At 50.3% G+C, this 17,857-nt stretch overlaps 11 protein-coding genes across 12 annotated transcripts; 8 read left to right on the top strand and 3 right to left on the bottom strand.

The window, feature by feature from the left end:
- The first annotated feature begins 4 nt into the window (after positions 1–4).
- Positions 5–1,284, top strand: PPTG_01561 (hypothetical protein). The gene is made up of 7 exons (XM_008894892.1): positions 5–282; positions 368–447; positions 523–585; positions 658–708; positions 771–842; positions 906–1,072; positions 1,144–1,284. The coding sequence occupies exons 1-7, from the start codon at positions 84–86 to the stop codon at positions 1,163–1,165; spliced, it is 654 nt and encodes a 217-aa protein (XP_008893140.1). The 5' UTR covers positions 5–83; the 3' UTR covers positions 1,166–1,284.
- Positions 1,259–3,630, top strand: PPTG_01560 (chorismate mutase). Its single transcript, XM_008894891.1, has 5 exons — positions 1,259–1,449; positions 1,516–1,599; positions 1,669–1,957; positions 2,027–2,206; positions 2,283–3,630. Exons 1-5 carry the CDS (start codon positions 1,370–1,372, stop codon positions 3,324–3,326), a joined length of 1,677 nt encoding a protein of 558 aa, XP_008893139.1. The 5' UTR covers positions 1,259–1,369; the 3' UTR covers positions 3,327–3,630.
- Positions 1,594–4,737, bottom strand: PPTG_01559. 2 transcript variants are annotated; one of them, XM_008894890.1, is made up of 4 exons: positions 4,311–4,737; positions 3,838–4,242; positions 3,643–3,765; positions 1,594–3,574 (listed from the first exon to the last, which is right to left on the bottom strand). In XM_008894890.1, exons 1-4 carry the CDS (start codon positions 4,693–4,695, stop codon positions 3,453–3,455), a joined length of 1,035 nt encoding a protein of 344 aa, XP_008893138.1. In that variant the 5' UTR covers positions 4,696–4,737; the 3' UTR covers positions 1,594–3,452. The 2 variants fall into 2 exon arrangements, with proteins under 2 accessions (XP_008893138.1, XP_008893137.1); XM_008894889.1 differs by having other exon boundaries at positions 3,643–4,242.
- A 212-nt stretch (positions 4,738–4,949) lies between these two features.
- On the top strand, positions 4,950–6,417 carry PPTG_01558 (hypothetical protein). Its single transcript, XM_008894888.1, has 2 exons — positions 4,950–5,187; positions 5,249–6,417. Exons 1-2 carry the CDS (start codon positions 4,999–5,001, stop codon positions 6,260–6,262), a joined length of 1,203 nt encoding a protein of 400 aa, XP_008893136.1. The 5' UTR covers positions 4,950–4,998; the 3' UTR covers positions 6,263–6,417.
- PPTG_01557 (hypothetical protein) lies at positions 6,225–9,570 on the bottom strand. The gene is made up of 3 exons (XM_008894887.1): positions 9,177–9,570; positions 6,592–9,102; positions 6,225–6,523 (listed from the first exon to the last, which is right to left on the bottom strand). Exons 1-3 carry the CDS (start codon positions 9,516–9,518, stop codon positions 6,398–6,400), a joined length of 2,979 nt encoding a protein of 992 aa, XP_008893135.1. The 5' UTR covers positions 9,519–9,570; the 3' UTR covers positions 6,225–6,397.
- Positions 9,571–9,673: 103 nt separating this feature from the next.
- On the top strand, positions 9,674–10,437 carry PPTG_01556 (hypothetical protein). The gene has a single exon (XM_008894886.1). It carries the CDS (start codon positions 9,692–9,694, stop codon positions 10,277–10,279), a length of 588 nt encoding a protein of 195 aa, XP_008893134.1. The 5' UTR covers positions 9,674–9,691; the 3' UTR covers positions 10,280–10,437.
- Positions 10,438–10,519: 82 nt separating this feature from the next.
- PPTG_01554 (hypothetical protein) lies at positions 10,520–14,255 on the bottom strand. The gene has a single exon (XM_008894884.1). It carries the CDS (start codon positions 14,152–14,154, stop codon positions 13,519–13,521), a length of 636 nt encoding a protein of 211 aa, XP_008893132.1. The 5' UTR covers positions 14,155–14,255; the 3' UTR covers positions 10,520–13,518.
- Positions 10,564–13,506, top strand: PPTG_01555 (hypothetical protein). Its single transcript, XM_008894885.1, has one exon. The coding sequence runs from the start codon at positions 11,012–11,014 to the stop codon at positions 13,406–13,408; it is 2,397 nt and encodes a 798-aa protein (XP_008893133.1). The 5' UTR covers positions 10,564–11,011; the 3' UTR covers positions 13,409–13,506.
- Positions 14,256–14,325: 70 nt separating the features above from the next.
- Positions 14,326–15,707, top strand: PPTG_01553 (hypothetical protein). The gene has a single exon (XM_008894883.1). It carries the CDS (start codon positions 14,864–14,866, stop codon positions 15,551–15,553), a length of 690 nt encoding a protein of 229 aa, XP_008893131.1. The 5' UTR covers positions 14,326–14,863; the 3' UTR covers positions 15,554–15,707.
- Positions 15,708–15,725: 18 nt separating this feature from the next.
- On the top strand, positions 15,726–16,666 carry PPTG_01552 (secondary thiamine-phosphate synthase enzyme; the record flags this gene model as incomplete). Its single annotated transcript, XM_008894882.1, has 7 exons — positions 15,726–15,783; positions 15,863–15,888; positions 15,981–16,081; positions 16,153–16,203; positions 16,283–16,314; positions 16,385–16,477; positions 16,575–16,666. The coding sequence occupies 7 exons, from the start codon at positions 15,726–15,728 to the stop codon at positions 16,664–16,666; spliced, it is 453 nt and encodes a 150-aa protein (XP_008893130.1).
- Positions 16,667–16,995: 329 nt separating this feature from the next.
- PPTG_21077 (hypothetical protein) lies at positions 16,996–17,334 on the top strand (the record flags this gene model as incomplete). The annotated part of the gene is made up of 1 exon (XM_008895530.1): positions 16,996–17,334. One exon carries the CDS (start codon positions 16,996–16,998, stop codon positions 17,332–17,334), a length of 339 nt encoding a protein of 112 aa, XP_008893778.1.
- Positions 17,335–17,857: the final 523 nt, after the last annotated feature.

Below are 17,857 nucleotides of genomic sequence, written 5' to 3'. Positions count from 1 at the left end.
GAAAACTCTACTTCGAAGTAAAGTAGTCGTGAAGTAAGTTCACTGCCAGTCAATTATTAAACTCGTGCGGCCCACACACGACGATGGCTAGCGCGATGCGAGCGAATGTGATGCGCGTGGCGGCGCGCCAGCTACGGCGCCAGACGCAGTCGGTGGCTGCTTTGCACGTGAACTCTTTCCCCCAGTCGGTGGCGCAGACGCAGCTTCGGTCGATGAGCGTATTCTCAAATATTAAGAAGACGGTGTCTGGCAAGCTGGAGGAGCGCAACCAACACAAACAGGGTACGGATTAACGGTGATATAGATGTAAACAACAATTAATATACCGGAGACAGAGAGGCTGATGGTCCCTGCGCTGCTATTGCAGAGGAGGCGTACAAGCAACAGATGATTGAGCTCTCGCAGAAGGACAAGTTCGACCTGAATGGTTTCTACGACCACCTGAAGGTGAGGACAATGCTGTAAAAAATATTTATTCACGTTCGCGGATACGAAGACTCATTTGGCGCTTTGGTGTAATAGAAAAACGCTGAGGCGAGCGGTGCGAGCGGCTGGCGATCCATGATCCCGGGCGTGTCGTCCATGGTGAGGCCGATTGCTGCTGGTTAAAATGGGTTGATGTGGTGCTGATGGTACTTGGATACTACTGGATGACAGACTGCTGTGCAGCAGATGAAGACGTTCATGGCCATCTTGGAGTCGATGGAGGTACGATGTTCTCGTATAGTTTTCAGATGCAGTTGATGCTGATGCGACTGTATATTGTGCAGCCCGAATACCGTGAGAACCCGCGCCTCATTAACGGCAAAATCAAGAGGAAGATCTCTGAGAAGGCTGGCCACGTACGTCTTGCTCTCTTGCTAAGTTGATGCTATCCGTCCTCGAAGTTAACGTCGTTTCTGCAGTCCCCGGAGGATATTAACAACATGCTGCGCAACTACGAGCAGCTGTCCGCTCTCCACATTTGGTTGGTGAAGCGTGTGGAACGTGGTCTCAGTATCCCTGAGACCCTGGACGAGACCACGGAGCTGGTGCGTCAGGACCCCACGGGCTTCCCCGCCAGGAAGTTCAGGTACGCAACAACAGCTTCTTCTTTTCACTCCGTGACCATTGCTCTAACAGTGTTTACTACCGCTGCAACAGGATGAAGCAGCGTCGCTACTAATCAGCACAAAGCACTAGAAGCTCGATCGTAGCATCAGACAGAGGTCAACTTCATTAGCGAGCGCCCTGCTCAAGACAATTGACCTTTTTTCATCCAATCACATGTCGTTAAAATGGCTATCCTTTTCACAATTTTCTAAATATCCGCAACCACAAACACGACAATCCACTTGACAATCGCAACGCTAAGAGCCACCTCACAGCCATGCAGAGCTCGCACAACGTCGTGTTTGGAGACCCCCTGAAGCCCGTGAAGCTCGACGACTTCCGCAATGTCCTTATTCGGTATACACCTTCCTCTTCAAACTCATTTGGTAGCAAAGCATTCTAATTTGTGACCGTAAATTCCAGCCAAGAAGAGACCATCATCTTTGCGTTGATCGAGCGTGCGCAATTCCCTCGAAACCCGGAGGTCTACGTGAGCATGAAGGAGAGGTATGCTATTGGCTTCAATTAGCAACTATACTTGCAACGGGACACTAAAACTAATATTTTGCTGTACAGCAAGAGTGCTGCTTTTGGAGGTTTGAAAGGCAAGTACACGACCTTCGATGGCAGTCTGCTAGACTTTATGTTGCTGGAAACGGAGAAGCTGCACGCATTGACACGTCGATACACGTCTCCGGATGAGAACGCCTTCTTCCCGCACCTCCTACCAGCGTCGATCCTACCGAGTCTTGACTACCCACGCGTGCTCAACCCGAACCGGATCAACATTAACAACCAGATCATGAGCGTGTACCAGGAGAAGATCCTACCGGGTCTGACAACCCTCGCTAGCGACGACACGGCGGTACGAAAGCCTTACGCGTTTTTTTAGTGTTCACGGAATGCTTACGTCGCTTAAATTCTTTAACGACAGTACGGCTCTACGGCGACGGCGGATATCGCGGTGCTGCAGGCGCTGAGCAAGCGTATTCACTTTGGCAAGTTTATCGCTGAAGCCAAGTTCCAGGCCGAGACAGAGCGCTACACGAAGCTCATCCTCGCGAACGACGCTGACGGAATCATGGAGGCTCTTACCAACCTCGCCGTTGAGCAGGTTCGTTCTAATTCATCCTTTCAAGTGGGGTACCATGGCTTACCTGGTTGGAAATATACTCGTGTGTATCTATTAGAAAGTACTCGAACGTGTCAAGTTGAAAGCGTCGACGTACGGTCAAGACCCGAACGCTCCGGCTTCGTCGGATGACAAGGAGATGAAGGTGAACCCGCAGCTTATCTCGGATCTGTACCGCGACTTCGTCATGCCTCTTACGAAGGAGGTACAGGTGCAGTATTTACTGCAGCGTGTTGCTCACCCGTCGATCGCTGTGGCTGGAGCGGAAGGCTCGTTCTGCTGGCTGGCAGCTCAGGCGCACTTCGGAGGAGAAACGTTGGACAAGGACCAGTTGCTGCAGGCTGAGTCCATCAGCCAGGTCTTCTACGATGTCAACGCGAATCGTACGGCCTACGGTGTTGTCCCGATCGAGGACTCTCGTCTGGGTATGATTAAGGAGACACAGGCGCAGCTGTTGCGTAGCTCTCTGAAAGTGTCCGCAGAAATTGTACTCACGCGCTCGTTCATCTTCGCGGCCAAGGACAAGCAACTGGGCAAGAACTCGGATGTAACCAAGGTCTTCTGTCCGACAGACACGGATGCTCGGCTGCTGGCACAGGCCGAACAGTGCTGGCCGAGCGCTCAAGTGGTGTCTGTAGCCAATGTATCCGAGGCAGCGAGTCGTGCCTTCAATGAAGCATCAACAGTGGCGGTGACTACAGCTGGCGCCGCGGAGTCTTGCGGCTTGGAGCAGGTCGATACGAGCCACGCACTGGCGTCTGAAGCTGGCGTTGCGGAGAGCAAGTCGTTCATCCGCTTCGTCATAGTGTCCAAGGGTTACCCTGCAGCCACGGGCAAGGATAAGTCGTGCCTGAGCATGGAGATCAAGCACGAAGTGGGCTCTCTGCTCAGTGCGCTGGATGTATGGAAGAAGCACGGAATCAACCTTTCGTGTCTCGAGTCGATTTATCGTCAGGAAGAAGGTGGCTACGACTTCTTCGTGGAGATCGTGGGTCACTTCGATGACGAGAATGTGCGGCAGGCGGTCGAGGAGCTGCAGTCGGTGTGCACCGTCAAACACCTTGGCTCGTTCCCCATCGCCAAGCGCCCTATTCAGAGCTAAAGACTTGTTCACAGTTAACAGGGAGCACATGTATCCACTTCCCTAGAGACGAAATACAACATTCATGAGCAAAGGGCAACCCAAACTTGCCGAGTCGATTCACATTTCTGGTTTTGGTTTGTTGGTTCACCATCGGGATCGGTTGTCGTCCAGGTCGACGTACTCAGCATCGATGACGGTTTTCCGTCTGCCGCCCACCGATGAATCACGAAGCAGGTCGATCACGTCTCCGGTTTGTCGGTTGCGATCTATAAAATTAAAGCGATTATAAGTGTTAGAGAGCATAACAAACAACACATACAGTCCTTCAACGTACACTTGAGTTCCGTGAAATCCAGCTTGCCTCCTTGGCCAACCGAAGCCTTCATACTCACCCGCGCAGATCCGTAGGGCCCATTGACAGGAAAGACAGCTTCAATGAGTCCAGTGCCATTCACAGCTGCACACAACAACAACATAAACCTATTAGTCTGCAATAACTGGATCCAGAAGACACAAGATGTCCACGTACTCGACTCCATCCACTGCTCCGGTCCGCCAACGCTGACATTATCTCCCATCTGTTCACGCACGCGCTTGTTCGCCTGCAGATACTCGTTCGTACGTCGTCGCAGCTCACCCGCTCTTTCCATTGAGCTCTGCATCACCTTGCCCACGAACGAAAACATCGTCTTGACAATCCCACGCACAACCAGAGGCATGCCCTGGACCAGCGAGTCCAGATCATCCTGCACCGCCGACTTGGTGCGTCGTCGACTGCGCGTAAACATGTCGTTTAGCGTGTCAATATTGGAGCTCACATTGCTGAACGGATCGCTCGAAGACCGGAAGTGCGCCCGGTACGGGCCGAAGAAACGCTGGTACAGCGTGTACATTCCGAATCCCGCAGCCCCAGCAATGGCCAATCCAAATGCCACTACAAATCATAATATCAATACTAGTCCACAATAGTAGCTAAAATGTCAATAGGTTATTGAAACGTACGCGATGTGGAAGCGATGAGCGCGCCTGTGCCAAGCAACACGAGACCTCCAGTCTTCAACGTGGACTTCCAGTCGTTGCCGTTCTGCCACGGGTTTCTCCCTGGCGAATAGAAGCGCTTCAGCTGGATTGCCGCTGCAGGCGTGTGTCCGCTGCCAAACGCTTTGTTAATGGGTAGAGTAAGCGATCGAGACAGCAATGGTAAAGAAGATGCGAGTGGGGACTTCGAACGTGTGGCAAAATGAAGGCGAGCAGCGCGGTCTGAAGCGCATTGAGTGCTCAGCGGGGAATCCAAGGTACTCATTGAGGCATACGGAGCTGCACACGCACGTACACGCGCTGCCGCTAGCGGAGACGTGCAGCGACGTAGCAACCACGACGAGCTCATCTTCGAATGCGAAATGAGAGCTACAACGCTTCTAGAATGATGGTATTAGAAATAGAAACTATAATATGTGGTACACCTACAATAAGGATTGTGACTGGTGGTAGAATTATGTGGTACACCTACATAAACGATTGTGTATCTCGGTACAATAATTGTAAAACAATTATTGTCTAACAACTTTTAGTCGTGTTTGAAGGGACTATATATATATATTGTGATTTGTTCTCAGGAATGATGGTCATCTCATCATCTATTTTTAGCTCCATTTTGAAGTCTTCTTCGGGTATCAATTTACTTGACTTGATGGCGCAGTTCTGGCCGACGGACGTGTACTTGTCCCCGCCTGCTGATGATTTAGCAGCGCCCGAGGCGGACGTGCAGCGACTGGTATGGGCCGTCGCGGGCGCGTTCGTAGCTGCGTCCGTTGTGTCGTCCGCATTGCTGATCCGGGGCCACCTCAATCACTTCACTCAACCAATCGTGCAGAGCAAGGTGCGAATATGAGAGCCTGCATCAATAAATTCTTACTACAAACCTCACAAACTAATTGTAGATCGTGGGCATTTTGTGGATGGTACCAATCTACGCGACGGACTCGTGGCTGAGTCTGCGCTTCAAGGACGCCGCTCTGTACCTGGATCTGATGCGTGACTCGTATGAAGGTTACGTGATCTATCTCTTCCTAGCTCTCATGATCGCCTACTTGGGTGGAGGTAGCAATGAGAGAGTCCTTACAATGATGAGGGGACTACCAGATCTAGAACACCCGTGGCCATTTAATAGGTGGTTTAAACCCATTCAGATGGGTCCTGGTTTCTTACGAGACTGCAAGATGGCGACGATGCAGTTCGTGGTGATCAAACCCATGATGGCCTTTGCGGCCATCATACTGAGACTCAACGGCATGTATGACCAGGGCAATTTCAGTGCCAAAAAGGGGTATTTGTACACGAGTTTGGTGGTCAACGCCTCCATCACGTACGCGTTCTACTACCTGGTGTTATTCTACTTGGCATTGAGCACGCAACTCGCGCCCTACAACCCTGTACCGAAGTTTCTGTGTATCAAGGCGGTGTTGTTCTTATCGTTCTGGCAGAGTGTGGTGCTGGCATTCCTGTCTCGTTTCCAGATCATCCACGAATTAGGGTCCTGGAGTGTCGAGAATGTCACCACGGGTATTCAGAACCTGCTTATCTGCTTCGAGATGTTCTTTGTGGCTCTTGCACACCATCAAGCATTCCCATATAAGCCGTATGTGCATGGTAATCGGGCGCTACGTACGAACATCCTGGCTGATCACCTAGCGTTTGAAGACGCCATGCGCGACTTCAATGAAGTCATGCCGGTAGTGCTGCCTACTGCTTTCAAGCCTGGTGCAGCGACGCTTAAGGCCAAGAAGAAGTACGATTTAGTTCACCCAAAAGATCTTTTCGCCACGGAGACTGTGGGGCTACTGAGTGACGATGGATGTACATCCGATGCTGAAAGTGAGTCATCTTTGGACTCAAGAACCTCAAGAAGCTCCAGAAGCTCAAACACTGCTGTATCACGTGGTTGGAAGCTGTAGGACGTGGTTTTCTTTTTATCTATTTGAAACGTTTACACAGCGGTATACTTTTAAGTACATTCAAAACCGATTCTAGGCTTTGCTAGTGTTTTCCTTGTGCTATGTACTCTGCATTCAACATTTCCATACATGCGTTCACGGGTTCTCTTTACGAATCTGGAAGTTGCGTAAGTCGTCTTGGCCTTTCAACTCCAGACCCTTCTCATTAGCCAGATGCAGGACGCAAATGAAGTAGAACGATACTGTCACATTCGAGGGCACCTAAAGCAACATCACAAAAATAGGGTTAGGAAACTAATACAAAGCATAAAACCCCAACTCTTTCGTACCTTGCCAGCCACATTCTCAACCACATTTTCAAAAGTAGTCTCTAGTGATTCATCACCTTCATCAGTCTCCTCTTCACGTGGACGTTTACCGCTCTCATTCAAGGCGACAGCACAGTCAGTATCGCCAGTCGCTTCAACATTGTCACTGGCATTCTCCTTCTTGCTAACTTTTTTCTCCAAATGGTCCCAGATACTGCCCTTCAACTTCTTAACATCCACCCGCTTGGCAAAGCGTTCATAGTGTACGCCAATCTTCTCCACTACACGATCCGCCTGAACCAGACCTTCCACAGAATACAGCGCTTCTGTGCCAGGGTCGTCCACTCCACTGGTGCCTTCATCTTCATCGTAATCAGGTTCAAACCCGGCGCTATCCTCATTGTATGTAAACGGCTGTTCCCGATCGTGATCATCGGCAGCGTCACCACTGCTGTCTCCGAATTCAAAGTCATTTACTGTAGCGCCTTCCCGATGGGCATTGTCCAGACCTCCGCGCTTCTTGAAGAACCGCGTCCTTTCCTTCAAAAAGTGTCTAAAGAACAGATTAAGCTCAATGTGCGTGTCCACTGGCAATACAAGGTCGGAAGCGTTCTCCGTCTGCTTCTTCAAATTGCCCTTGGAGATCTCCAGGCTGGACATAGACTTCGGAGCCTTTAGCCTCGACAGATCAGGATCGCCACCGAAGAAATCCACCGTAATTGCCTTCTTATCCACACCAGCAGTACTTCCTTTGCGGACACGTTCGGTGGAGGCTTCGATTGGTTCAGCCTTGATGGCAACGCCATCTTCATCGACCTCTCCATCCAGTCCGTCCTTCTCTGCATCTTCTTGAAGACGCTGTTTCATTTTACGCACTGCAGGGAACTTCCAATGACCCGGACCAGCCCAATTCCGGAGCATCTTGACGTCAAAGTAAGAGTAGTCATTCTTACCCTCCTGGTCGTCATCTTGATCGTCTTCCACGTTGGTAGATCGAACAAGGGCAGACTCAATCATCTGCGAGAAGAGATTGTTCTCGTAATTCTCCGGCAAGTTCTCGTTCACCTTGGCACGGAAAAAGTCCGCAGCACTTGACTTCAGCGACGATTCCTTGTCTAGAGCCATAGGACCGCGCTCGACGCCATCCAAAGTAAGATCGTCTTGCACGCTGTCTTCATCATCATCACTCCCAGCCAGATCAATGACGTCCATCTCCTTCTCTTTCTCTACGTTCACATCTTCAGCAGGTTCAACCTCTGTGGCTTCCTCTGCGTCACCAACAGTGTCAGCGCCATCCTCATCAGCGTCATACGCTGTATTGTCGTCTCCAAAGTCCACCGGCGTGTCTTGAGGAATATCTTCTCCGTCGGATTCATCCTCACTGGCACCTTCCATGATTCCAGCTAGATTCATGGTAATGACATCCTGCTTGTCCAGCGTCTTCCGTCGTCCCTTGACAGGCGTTTTGAGTAAGAAGTCGTTCTTGATTCCAAGTTTGTGGCGGGCTTCGTCACCGTAAAACTCGTCAAGCTGGTCATACATCCGGTACAACGGCGGACAAACCTCCAGACTCTGGACATCCTGGCTGATACAAGACAGGTTACCGAAGACTGACAAGCTAATACGCTCTTTAGTAGCAGGAGGATTGTCTCCTTCCTTTGTCGATTCGTCAGGACTCCCCCCATCCTTAGCGTTCGTATCATCCGCAGCTTCCTCATCTTTCCCTTTACTCTGCTCTTCCTCGGTGGTAACATCTTCCGACGAGTCTCCCTTCTCCTTCTCGTCCACATCAACATCACTAGTTCCCACTTTCTTGTCTTGTTCCTCCATGGTCACGCCTTCTCCATTCTCACCAGCTTCATTTACCACTGAACCATCCTCTTCCGTCTCTGTTTCTTCATCCTCCTGCCCTTCCTCGCCTCCCTTATCAGAGACTTTATCCTTTGAATTGGCATCATCAGCCTCCTCCGTCTTTTCCTTCTCCTGACTCTCTAATTTCTCCTTCGCCTTGTCCGCAACGTCCTGGATCGGTTTACGCGTCACGACGCTCACATCGGACGAGTTCAGCAAGATCTTGCAGCCATCATACACACTCAGATTCGCCAGCAACATCCCTTTTGCTCCACCTTCATCAAAAGACTGGGACATCTTGTGGAACAGCGGGTCTGCTTCACATTCAGTATCGTAAGCCTTCAAGTTGATGTTGTTCAAGTTCTTCTCGATCGTGCGTGCATGAGTCTTCCTCGTCTTGCGTGCAGTAGTCGCAGTGCCTCCTTCTTCACCGGCGTCGTCCACGCCATGCTTCTGCTCGGTACGTGACAAGTTCTCTAGAATTTTGTATGACGAATTCCACGTGTCGTCCACTCGGTACGAGTAGATTTTAATACTCGCGTCCAGTGTGCAGCTCGCCTTCTGGAAATTGTACGTGTCGTCGTCAGCATCTCCGTCCGCAGCGATTCTTTTAGAGGAGTCCAGAATGTCCTCCATGTGGTCGATTAAATGCAGCGACCACGAGTTCTTGACGTTAATTTTCTGTCATCATAACAAGCAGCGAGTCGTCAGCTTTCTGCAGTAATTTTTATCCTCTCACAATATTTTTTTCTTACGTTTTCCGAGGACATCTTGATAATGGTCGAGTACATGTCACTAATGTACTGTTTACTGTGTGTCGGGGCTGCATTCGCCCCTCCCACACCAGCTCTCTTCTCGCTAGGCGTTAGAGAGCGTCGACGCTGCTGGAAGGCCAGCGAGCGGCGCTTTCGACGACGACGGGCGATCTCTTCTTCGTCATTTTGGGACAGTGAGCGCTTACGCTTCCCTGTAGCGCGCTTGGTCGAGTCTGACGGCTGTTGCGTCTTCTCCTCTTGCTCTTCCTCGTCTTCTGTGAGCTCGTACTGCTCCACGTCGCTCTCAGCGTCGCTCTTGGACTCACCGCCTGTCGTCCCCATAGTGACGCACTAGTGCAATTTTTGATTTGGCGCGGATTTTTACCTGTTTTCCGGTTGACTTGGTTTGAGTAAGGGATTAATTTTAAATATAGGTGTAGGGTAAATGAGGAATAGTTGCCATTTTGAACGTGTAGCCACTTTCTACTAAGTTGCCTTTTTCGATTGCCAACATCATGAAGCGACTTGAAGCGATGGAGCATTTCCGACGGAAGATCGACGAGAACCCCATGGACGCCAATGCACACCATCACTTGGCAGTGTTGGCGAGAGCTGGAGGTGATGCGGAGACCCATGCGAGACATTCGCGCATTGCATGGCTCACTCGACAGGAAAACCCCGAGATCATGAACGAGTTAGCACTTGCTCGAATGCAAGAAGGGAAACACGAAGAAACCGAGGCGCTACTGCGTCAAACGATAGAGCGTTGGCCTACGTTTCCCCACGCGTATTGTAATTTGGCTGCATTGCTGGCCAAACGGGGTAAGTACACCGAGGCATTGACTCATAGTTTGACGGCGCTACAGTTGTCTCCACACGACCCAAGTCTTCACCGGAACATTGCCAGGGTGTACGAACAGCTAGGCCGGACGTCCGAAGCGCTGACACATTTCCAGCACGCATTAAGCTTAGCACCGGACGACGCTGGAGTAGCTAAACGGATATCAATGCTTTCTCTCGGCCGAGGACGAACGGAAGTCGCTACCGAACACTATAGTCGGTATCGAGACCTCACAGGACAGCACTACGACCTCAAACTCTGAGATGTTTGACAACAGACCTTGAGTCGGGTTCTCTGCTACTTGCAGTGCAAGGGATCTTTGCTCCGTTGCGTTCAGAAATCAACTCAGTTCGCTGACCAGAATTTACACTATCTTTCGTCTTCTCTAAAAAAAAAAAAACTGGATTCCTCTGTATGGAATTTGTCAAATTATTAAAATATCTTGCACGAAGGAGATCAGCTAGCTCGAGTTGCACCTGACTTCGGTGACTAATGCACTTGACGTTGCCACTTCTCCCTATCTCCGGCCAACGAAATGTTGGAAGGTGGTGTTGAAAAAATCTCCTGTTAGAGAACTCTATAGTAGATGTTCGATAGGATATTTTCGGAGAAGAAGTACTGCATTGTCTGGGTTTCCAGATGGAAGTATGAATATAGGTATGTCTGGGTTCCTCGAGCCTTACCGAAGTATCTACTGCTTTTCGAAGTGGTGAGAGATGACATCTGCCAAATCTTCCCCTGTTTTCTGTGTTCTATTGCTGGCAACGTAGACCTCGTACAAGAGCTGGTTTACGAAGACCTGTCCCCAGCTTCAGAGGCTCAAAAGACAATCGAGGAACCAGCTCTGACCTGACCCTATTCAAAGTCCAAAGTCGACAGGCTTCCATCTCGCCGCTCTCACTCTTCACTCTCTATCGCGTCGCAAACCTCTCCATCTGGCTGGCTGGCTTCCGGTGTTACACAAGCCTCGAACAACAAGCTCTTCCCAGTCGCCATGAAGCGCTCGTTCCAGCACGTGTCACCAGCCAAGTCCGACGTCGATGAAAGCGAGCCCGTTGCTAGCACTGCGGTCGCCTCCAGCCACGATACCAACCTCTTCGGACGGGCACGGAAGCACAGGGTGTTGTGCCGCTCGAAACCATCGACTCTCGAAGTGCACCCAACACTAAATACTGGCCACCTCGCGTTTTCGAGGATGTCGCCGCTTGCTGCTCCTCGGAAATGTGGCGACTTGGAGGCTAACATCAAGGAGGAGGCGTTGCTGTGTCTGGTGCTCTCGTTCCTCAACGTACGTGATCACCAGACTATTCGACAGACCAGCCGATCATGGCGACGACGTTTGCAAACTTTGGACTTGGATCGACTCGACTTGTCAGCGAAAACGTCACCCGTATGCACCCGTACACTGGACCGTGCATGCCAAGGAGTATTGCAGAGCTACAGTCGCGTTCGTCGCCTTGATCTATCGGGCCAACGTTCCCTTACCGACCGAGATCTGCTCGTATTAACGTCAAGCTTTTGGGCACACTTAGAAGAGATCGTCGCAGATGACTGTCTGGAGATTTCGGATTTTGGGTTACTCGCCGTTCTCAATGCTCAATCGCTTCGGTTGCGCTCGGTATCGGTGCGTCGATGCAAGCGAGTGACTGGTGAACTGTTTGCTGCTCAAACCTCACCACTGAAGCAGCTCACAGGATCACACCCCTCTCTGACGAGTCTCAATCTGGACGACACGAGTGTGAGTCGTGACTTTATCTCACGCGTTGAAGCTCAATTCCCAACGCTCCAGAGTTTGAATGCTTTGCACACACCAGCCCACCGATCGTTTTTCCAGCAGAACCCGACGTTAAATGCGCTGCTGCGTGAACTGCAGTTACTGGTGAGCAACGAGCTCGTTGACTTACCGTTGCTGCCTGCTCTTCTTGATGAATTTAACCGGTGGTGCAGTGGCCGGCGAGGACGGGAAGGTGGAGTCTTCGAACGTACTTTGGTTGCCAGTGGAGCACGTGCTTTGCTAGACGTTCCATTGCTTCTCACTGGTAGTGATGACTCCAACGTTGACAGCCCTAGTGAAGCGGAAGACGGCGTGGCTTTGATGTCACCACTGCTGTACGCGTGTGCCAGGGGAAGGACACGTCTCCTACCAGTTATTCTGGCAGCAGGCAACGGTACTGCGTTCGACTTGGAGAATACAGACATCGACGGTCACTCGCCATTGAGTCTTGCAGTCGCCAACGGGCTTACGGAAGCCACCCGACTGCTAGTGCGAGCTGGGTGTGACGTTAACACTCGTTCACTGAGTTTAGAATCTCCGCTCTACCTGGCCTGTGAACACGGCTGGGATGTTCTGGTGGACATGTTGCTTGATGCAAACGCTCAAAGGGACTGTGCTGTGGCCGGTGGTGCGACGGCTTTGTGTGCTGCCGCCAAGAACGGCCACCGGTCGACCGTATTGAGACTTCTTGCAGCTGAGCGACAGGCTGAAGATGAAGCACAAGTTCGAGGTCGCATGGCTAAGCGGCAACTGGTTCAAGCTTTATTCCTGGCTTGCGAAGGTGGCCACTTGTTCGTGGTCTCTGATCTCCTACTGCTCACCGAATTGGACGCCAACGTTCTCATGGATGAGAACGTATCGCCGCTCTATTTGGCGTGTCAAATGGGGTATGAAGCCATCGTTTCGCTGCTACTGGAGCGTGGTGCCAATCCCGCTTTCCGCCGTCCGAACGGTGGAGTGTCCTGCCTGTACATCGCTGCTCAGGAGGGACACGACCAGATTGTTCGGCTATTACTGCACGCTGGAGCTGACGCCCATGCCAAGATGGATGACATGTCCACTGCACTGCACATTGCTGCCCGTATGGGACGCAAGGCCGTCTCCCGTACGCTACTGCGTTATGGAGCTCGTCTAGATGACCAGACTCGCTCCGGATTAACGGCGTTGTACATTGCAAGCGAGGAAGGTCACGCCAAGCTGGTTGAGTTTCTACTGGAGGTTGGAGCTGCTCGTGACATCCAGACAGTTAGTGGCGCGACGGCACTTTTCGCTGCTGCGCACCGCGGTCACTATACCGTGGTGGAAGCTCTGCTACTTGGTGGTGCGAGCGCCACAGTCTCCAAGCACAACGGTATGAGTCCTTTGGATGCTGCAACGCTAGTAGGCGACATCAAAATTGCTAAGTTACTGCTACGCTTCGGTGCGCGCGTGGGAGGATTGGCTCTACACCTTGCAGAGCGTCGACGGGATGCCAGCGATCTCCAAAATATGCTGCGCACTCGTTACTACACTCAGCACTTCGCACAGGGTGTCACGTCCAATGTGACTAGCATTCCGCCTACTCCAGCTCCCACTTCGACCACAGCGTCGGAGAACGAGACCACCCGGGTCCGTTAGAAGTATCAGCGTTTTCACGCTGAGGTACATTAGCAATAGAAAAGCATAGTTTATCGTAACATTTGAAAATGCTGTAACTTTTTGTACTTTTCGCCAAATCACTCAAGACCTTATGCACTGTGAGTAGACACAACAGTGTGCTGTTCATCCTTCGCCTTCGGAATAGACTCCTTCGACTTGCCGAATTTGCCATCGATTTTGTCGGCCATATGATGCACAGCCTCCTTTGCGCGAGCCGTGATTGAAGGTTTCTCGATCATACCAGTAGCAACCTGAACTTCAATAATCTGACGCTGGAGAGGCGCAAAACCTGTGAATTTGGCATCGCGAGTTGTGCTCACGAGCCACTCGAGCTTCTCGGAGATCGTGGGTTTCTTGTCGCTGTGCTTGTAGGGTGTCGGATGCCCTGCATCATACGCGTTTGCTACCTTGTGCAGATCCGCTAGCGCATTGAATGTCTGTTCCATGGCTCTCCGGGCGGAGTTGACTTCATTCTCACCAGCGTTCTTATGGATATGGTCGGCAGCGTGTCTGAGATCCTTCACCGCATCCTTGGCGTGGTCCAGACCGTCATAGAAAAACGACGCGGCCGAGCTCGACAGGTGTAGATGGTGCTTGTGATCGTACTCGCTGAGGTTATGCTTCAGAGCTTCGAGGTACGCCATTGTGTCTTGCGCACTTTGATGCAGTTGTGCCTGAAGCTTGGTGAATTCCTGTTCCGCAAGAGTAGCGGAAGTTTTGCCCATTATTCTCAGTAGTGTTTCGACTTGTGTTCTCTAGTCGGTTATTCGAAATGAGGAGGAGAACCTCGAGCTTGGAATGAACCCACGCAGAATGATACGAAGGATCTTCTCAACTGTCTCACTGCGACGAATTCCACAAAACTACATAGAAATAAATAGCTTATCGAGGATGTTCTCGAATTTGGATGAGCTTGTATGTTGGATGCGATGTCAAAATTTGTAACAAGCAAAACGAGGCGTGAAAGCATTCGACAACGATAATTGAATGTACACTACGTGGTATATGTTATTGTATCGACTGCCAGATTTCGAGTTGCAGTCCCCAATTTATCGTTTTCTCTTCTCAACGACAATTATGGAGCGGGTAGAACAATAAAAAAATATGTAAAAATGTCAGTCGACGAGATACCTCCATATTAAGGCGAAGGGAAGTGAGTAACAGAATGCAATCGGCAGTAAAGACAATGTAGTTAGGCGAAGCATAAAGCGCCCGAATATGTATCTAAGAATTCATGATGGTACTTTAGTATCTCATGATAACATTGAGGCGTAATGAGCTGCCGCAGCCAGTATCTCACTCGAATAATACAGGGTAAGCCACTATTTTCATGGAACAACTTCGACCAACGGACTGTCCTCAAGTTGTGTCCATTTCCAAACCCCACCGCCAGCGCACAAGTGACACCTCAAGCCGCTGGCAACAAAAAGCATCATGGGCAAAGCCACTCCACTCAACGACACAGTTGAGCAGGAATTTGCTAAGCTGGAGCAACTATTGATCCAGACAGCGGACGAAGCTTCCAGCTGTCTCAAAGCTCTGAAGAACAACCTCTCTGAGTATGACAAGCGCCACGGACTACTTTTCCTCAACACGTCCAGGTCGTTCATGAGGTGTGACATTCGTGCTGCAAAGGACAAAGCTGCCGAGTTGAAACATGTTGCCTACCACATTAACAAGAGTGAGAGACCTTCTGAATCGGAGATCACTGCAACACGCAGCAAGATTCACGAGGTCTCCGATGCCATGCTCCATCTCAAACAAACAGCTCGTGCCTATGACAGGAAGAACCACTTGGAGAGCTTGTCGGAGCTCAAAGCGGAGGAACGTCGCTCGAATCCGGAATTCAGCAAGTCGGAGTCTGAAGGCAGCTGGTTCAGTGAAGACACCAGCAGTGACCGCAGCGGCAATGCCATTCGCGGGGCTACTGACCGGGTGGAGATCGTGCTGAAGTCGACTATACGCCACAATTTTAGCGGATTTTCCGCCTTGAAGCATCAGGTTTCGGTGGCGGAAGAAGCCTTGTCGCCATCGATTGTCGATCATGTCATGAACACAATGGCTTCCATGTCGAAGAGTCTGAAGGGAGAGGACAATTTCGAGAAGAAGAGCGTGAACGTGTAGCTACCCTGCAGCTTCAAAGGTGATGCATAGCTTGGAAACAAAAAAACTAAAAGTAATTCTGATTCGCATTGCTTTTCAAAATAACTTCAACTTACGTGTGTAGCCATTTCATTTAATTCACGTGGTCCACACGTTTAGCTAATCACATTCCCGCTTTTTGCTACAAGTGAACATGGCAACTTGGTTCCAGAAGGAGATCGTGCTTTCTGCGCCCAGCCGCGGCTTCCACCGTGCGTCACCCTTGACATTTGTGTCCTAAGCTGTATGTATGAGTTCGTGCTAACCTTTCGTTTAATTTGTTTTTTTAAGTGGTGACCCGCGAGGTCGAGAAGCAGGTTAGCTCTCTTCCAAGTTTTTTCCCCCAGAATTATCGTGCATTCTAACCGTTTTTTTTTCTTTTGCTATTGGTGGATAATAATTATTGCAGCTGCCAGAGTTGTCGCGTGTGAAAGTTGGCATGGCCAATCTGTTCATCAAGCACACGTCTGCGTCGCTCAGTATCAACGAGAACTGTGACCCGGACGTGCGGTGAGTACAGCTTGTTGTTTTTACTCTGCAAGGCAGTTCTGGTAAAATTGTATTTTTATTATTTGCTACAGTACCGACATGGAGGGTGCGTTCAACCGCATCGTACCCGAGTCCTGGAACAAGTAAGATGACATTATTGTCGACTTGCCAGTGCGGAGATATTCTGTTTTCTCACCAAGTCTTCCTTGTAATTAATCCAAGGGAGTTTTTCCGTCACACGGATGAAGGCGATGGTGAGTGAAGTCTTTTTTTCTGTGGTTATTTGGCTGTGAGACGTAATTTTTTTTCTATATGCTGGTGCAGACGACATGCCTGGACACATTAAATCGACTCTAATTGGTGCGTCAGTGAACATCCCGATCACAAACGGCAAATTCAACCTTGGAACGTGGCAAGGTAAGATATTTGGCGAACCCCTTGATATTATGTCGGAGTAGTATATGATGTCCACGTTTTTGACTGGTGAACTATTGTGCTATGCTACTTCTCATAGGCATCTATTTGTGCGAGCACCGCAACGTTGGCGGCTGGGGCTCTGGCCACCAGCGTAAAGTGGTTGTCACCATCCAGGGCTCCACGGCTTAAATCGCTGCTACTCATGGGCAAGTATAAACTCGACCCTTGTGGCTCGGTCAAGCTGGCTTAAATGAACCAACTTCCAAGAGATGCTGTAAATCAATGGTACACGTACAGCATTATTTCACCGCCATCGAAAGTGCTTTCTTATTGCATTATTGCTAAAAATTCAAGGAAATGTATTGTACTGTACACTTATCATCTCTGCTGGGCATCACCACTGAAGCAAATGGGATTCTTGCGAAAAACCCGGTTCTTTACGCCCACGTAGCAATTCCAGTTTTATTCGCCGCGTCGCACGAGTCAAGCAGGCGCTGTGATTTCGCTGTGGCGTCAAGATGCTCGTCAAAGCAATAGATACTATGCCACGGTGGACAGGCATCTGGAATAAGCTGCAAGTTGTAGCACGCGCAAGCACTAAACACAGGCAGATATTTCCTCGATCGATCGATCGGAATCTTCATACCTTGAGGGACTCCATTACGCACAAACAACAGAAACCCAGCAAGCAGGTCGACCACGACACCAACTCGATCCTCTTCCTTGAATGTATCAGCATCCAGAAAACTCACTCGTGCAGGGAGTTGCGGCTTAGGTCCTCGGAACGAACCCGTTGTGATAAACCCACCTTCGCAATACATCACTGCCGGCATGTGGTCACATGCTGGTGTTGGTAGCGACAGAGTCCGCTTTAAATGTTGCGCATCCACCCCATAGTATCGGAATCCAGCCTGATTCTGTGTAACCACCTCTGTGACGCCGATGTAGCTGCCCTCACTGAGTCCCACACATTCCCAGTAGCTCACTGCCCCTGGTGCACACACCCGATCGCCAAACATGGAACCTCCGTTGGGCCCCCAATGTGACACATAACAGTCACCATTCTCCACCAAGTACACGTCGCCTCCATGTCTTCTAGCGTCAAAGTGTAGGTCAAACTCATCTACAAAGCGTTGTATTAGTCAGATGAAAAATACAAATATTGTAACAAATACTTACACGATGCAACTGCATGCAGTTGCCTCAGCAGCGGCAGCACAATTGCAAGTTGCAGCGATTCGGCGTGAGGTGATGGGGTCGAGATTTTCACATTGGATAGCAGTCCACGAGTGCGACTTTTGAGCCAGAACCAAATGCAGGCGCAGCCATCGCTTCCGATTGATTTTTGGGTACATACAAGCGTCGCTATCTCGCGAGCGT

Source organism: Phytophthora parasitica (genome assembly GCF_000247585.1).
Source record: "Phytophthora parasitica INRA-310 unplaced genomic scaffold supercont2.3, whole genome shotgun sequence".
NCBI classification, from domain to species: domain Eukaryota; phylum Oomycota; class Peronosporomycetes; order Peronosporales; family Peronosporaceae; genus Phytophthora; species Phytophthora nicotianae.
This window is presented reverse-complemented; position numbering and strand designations above follow the sequence as displayed.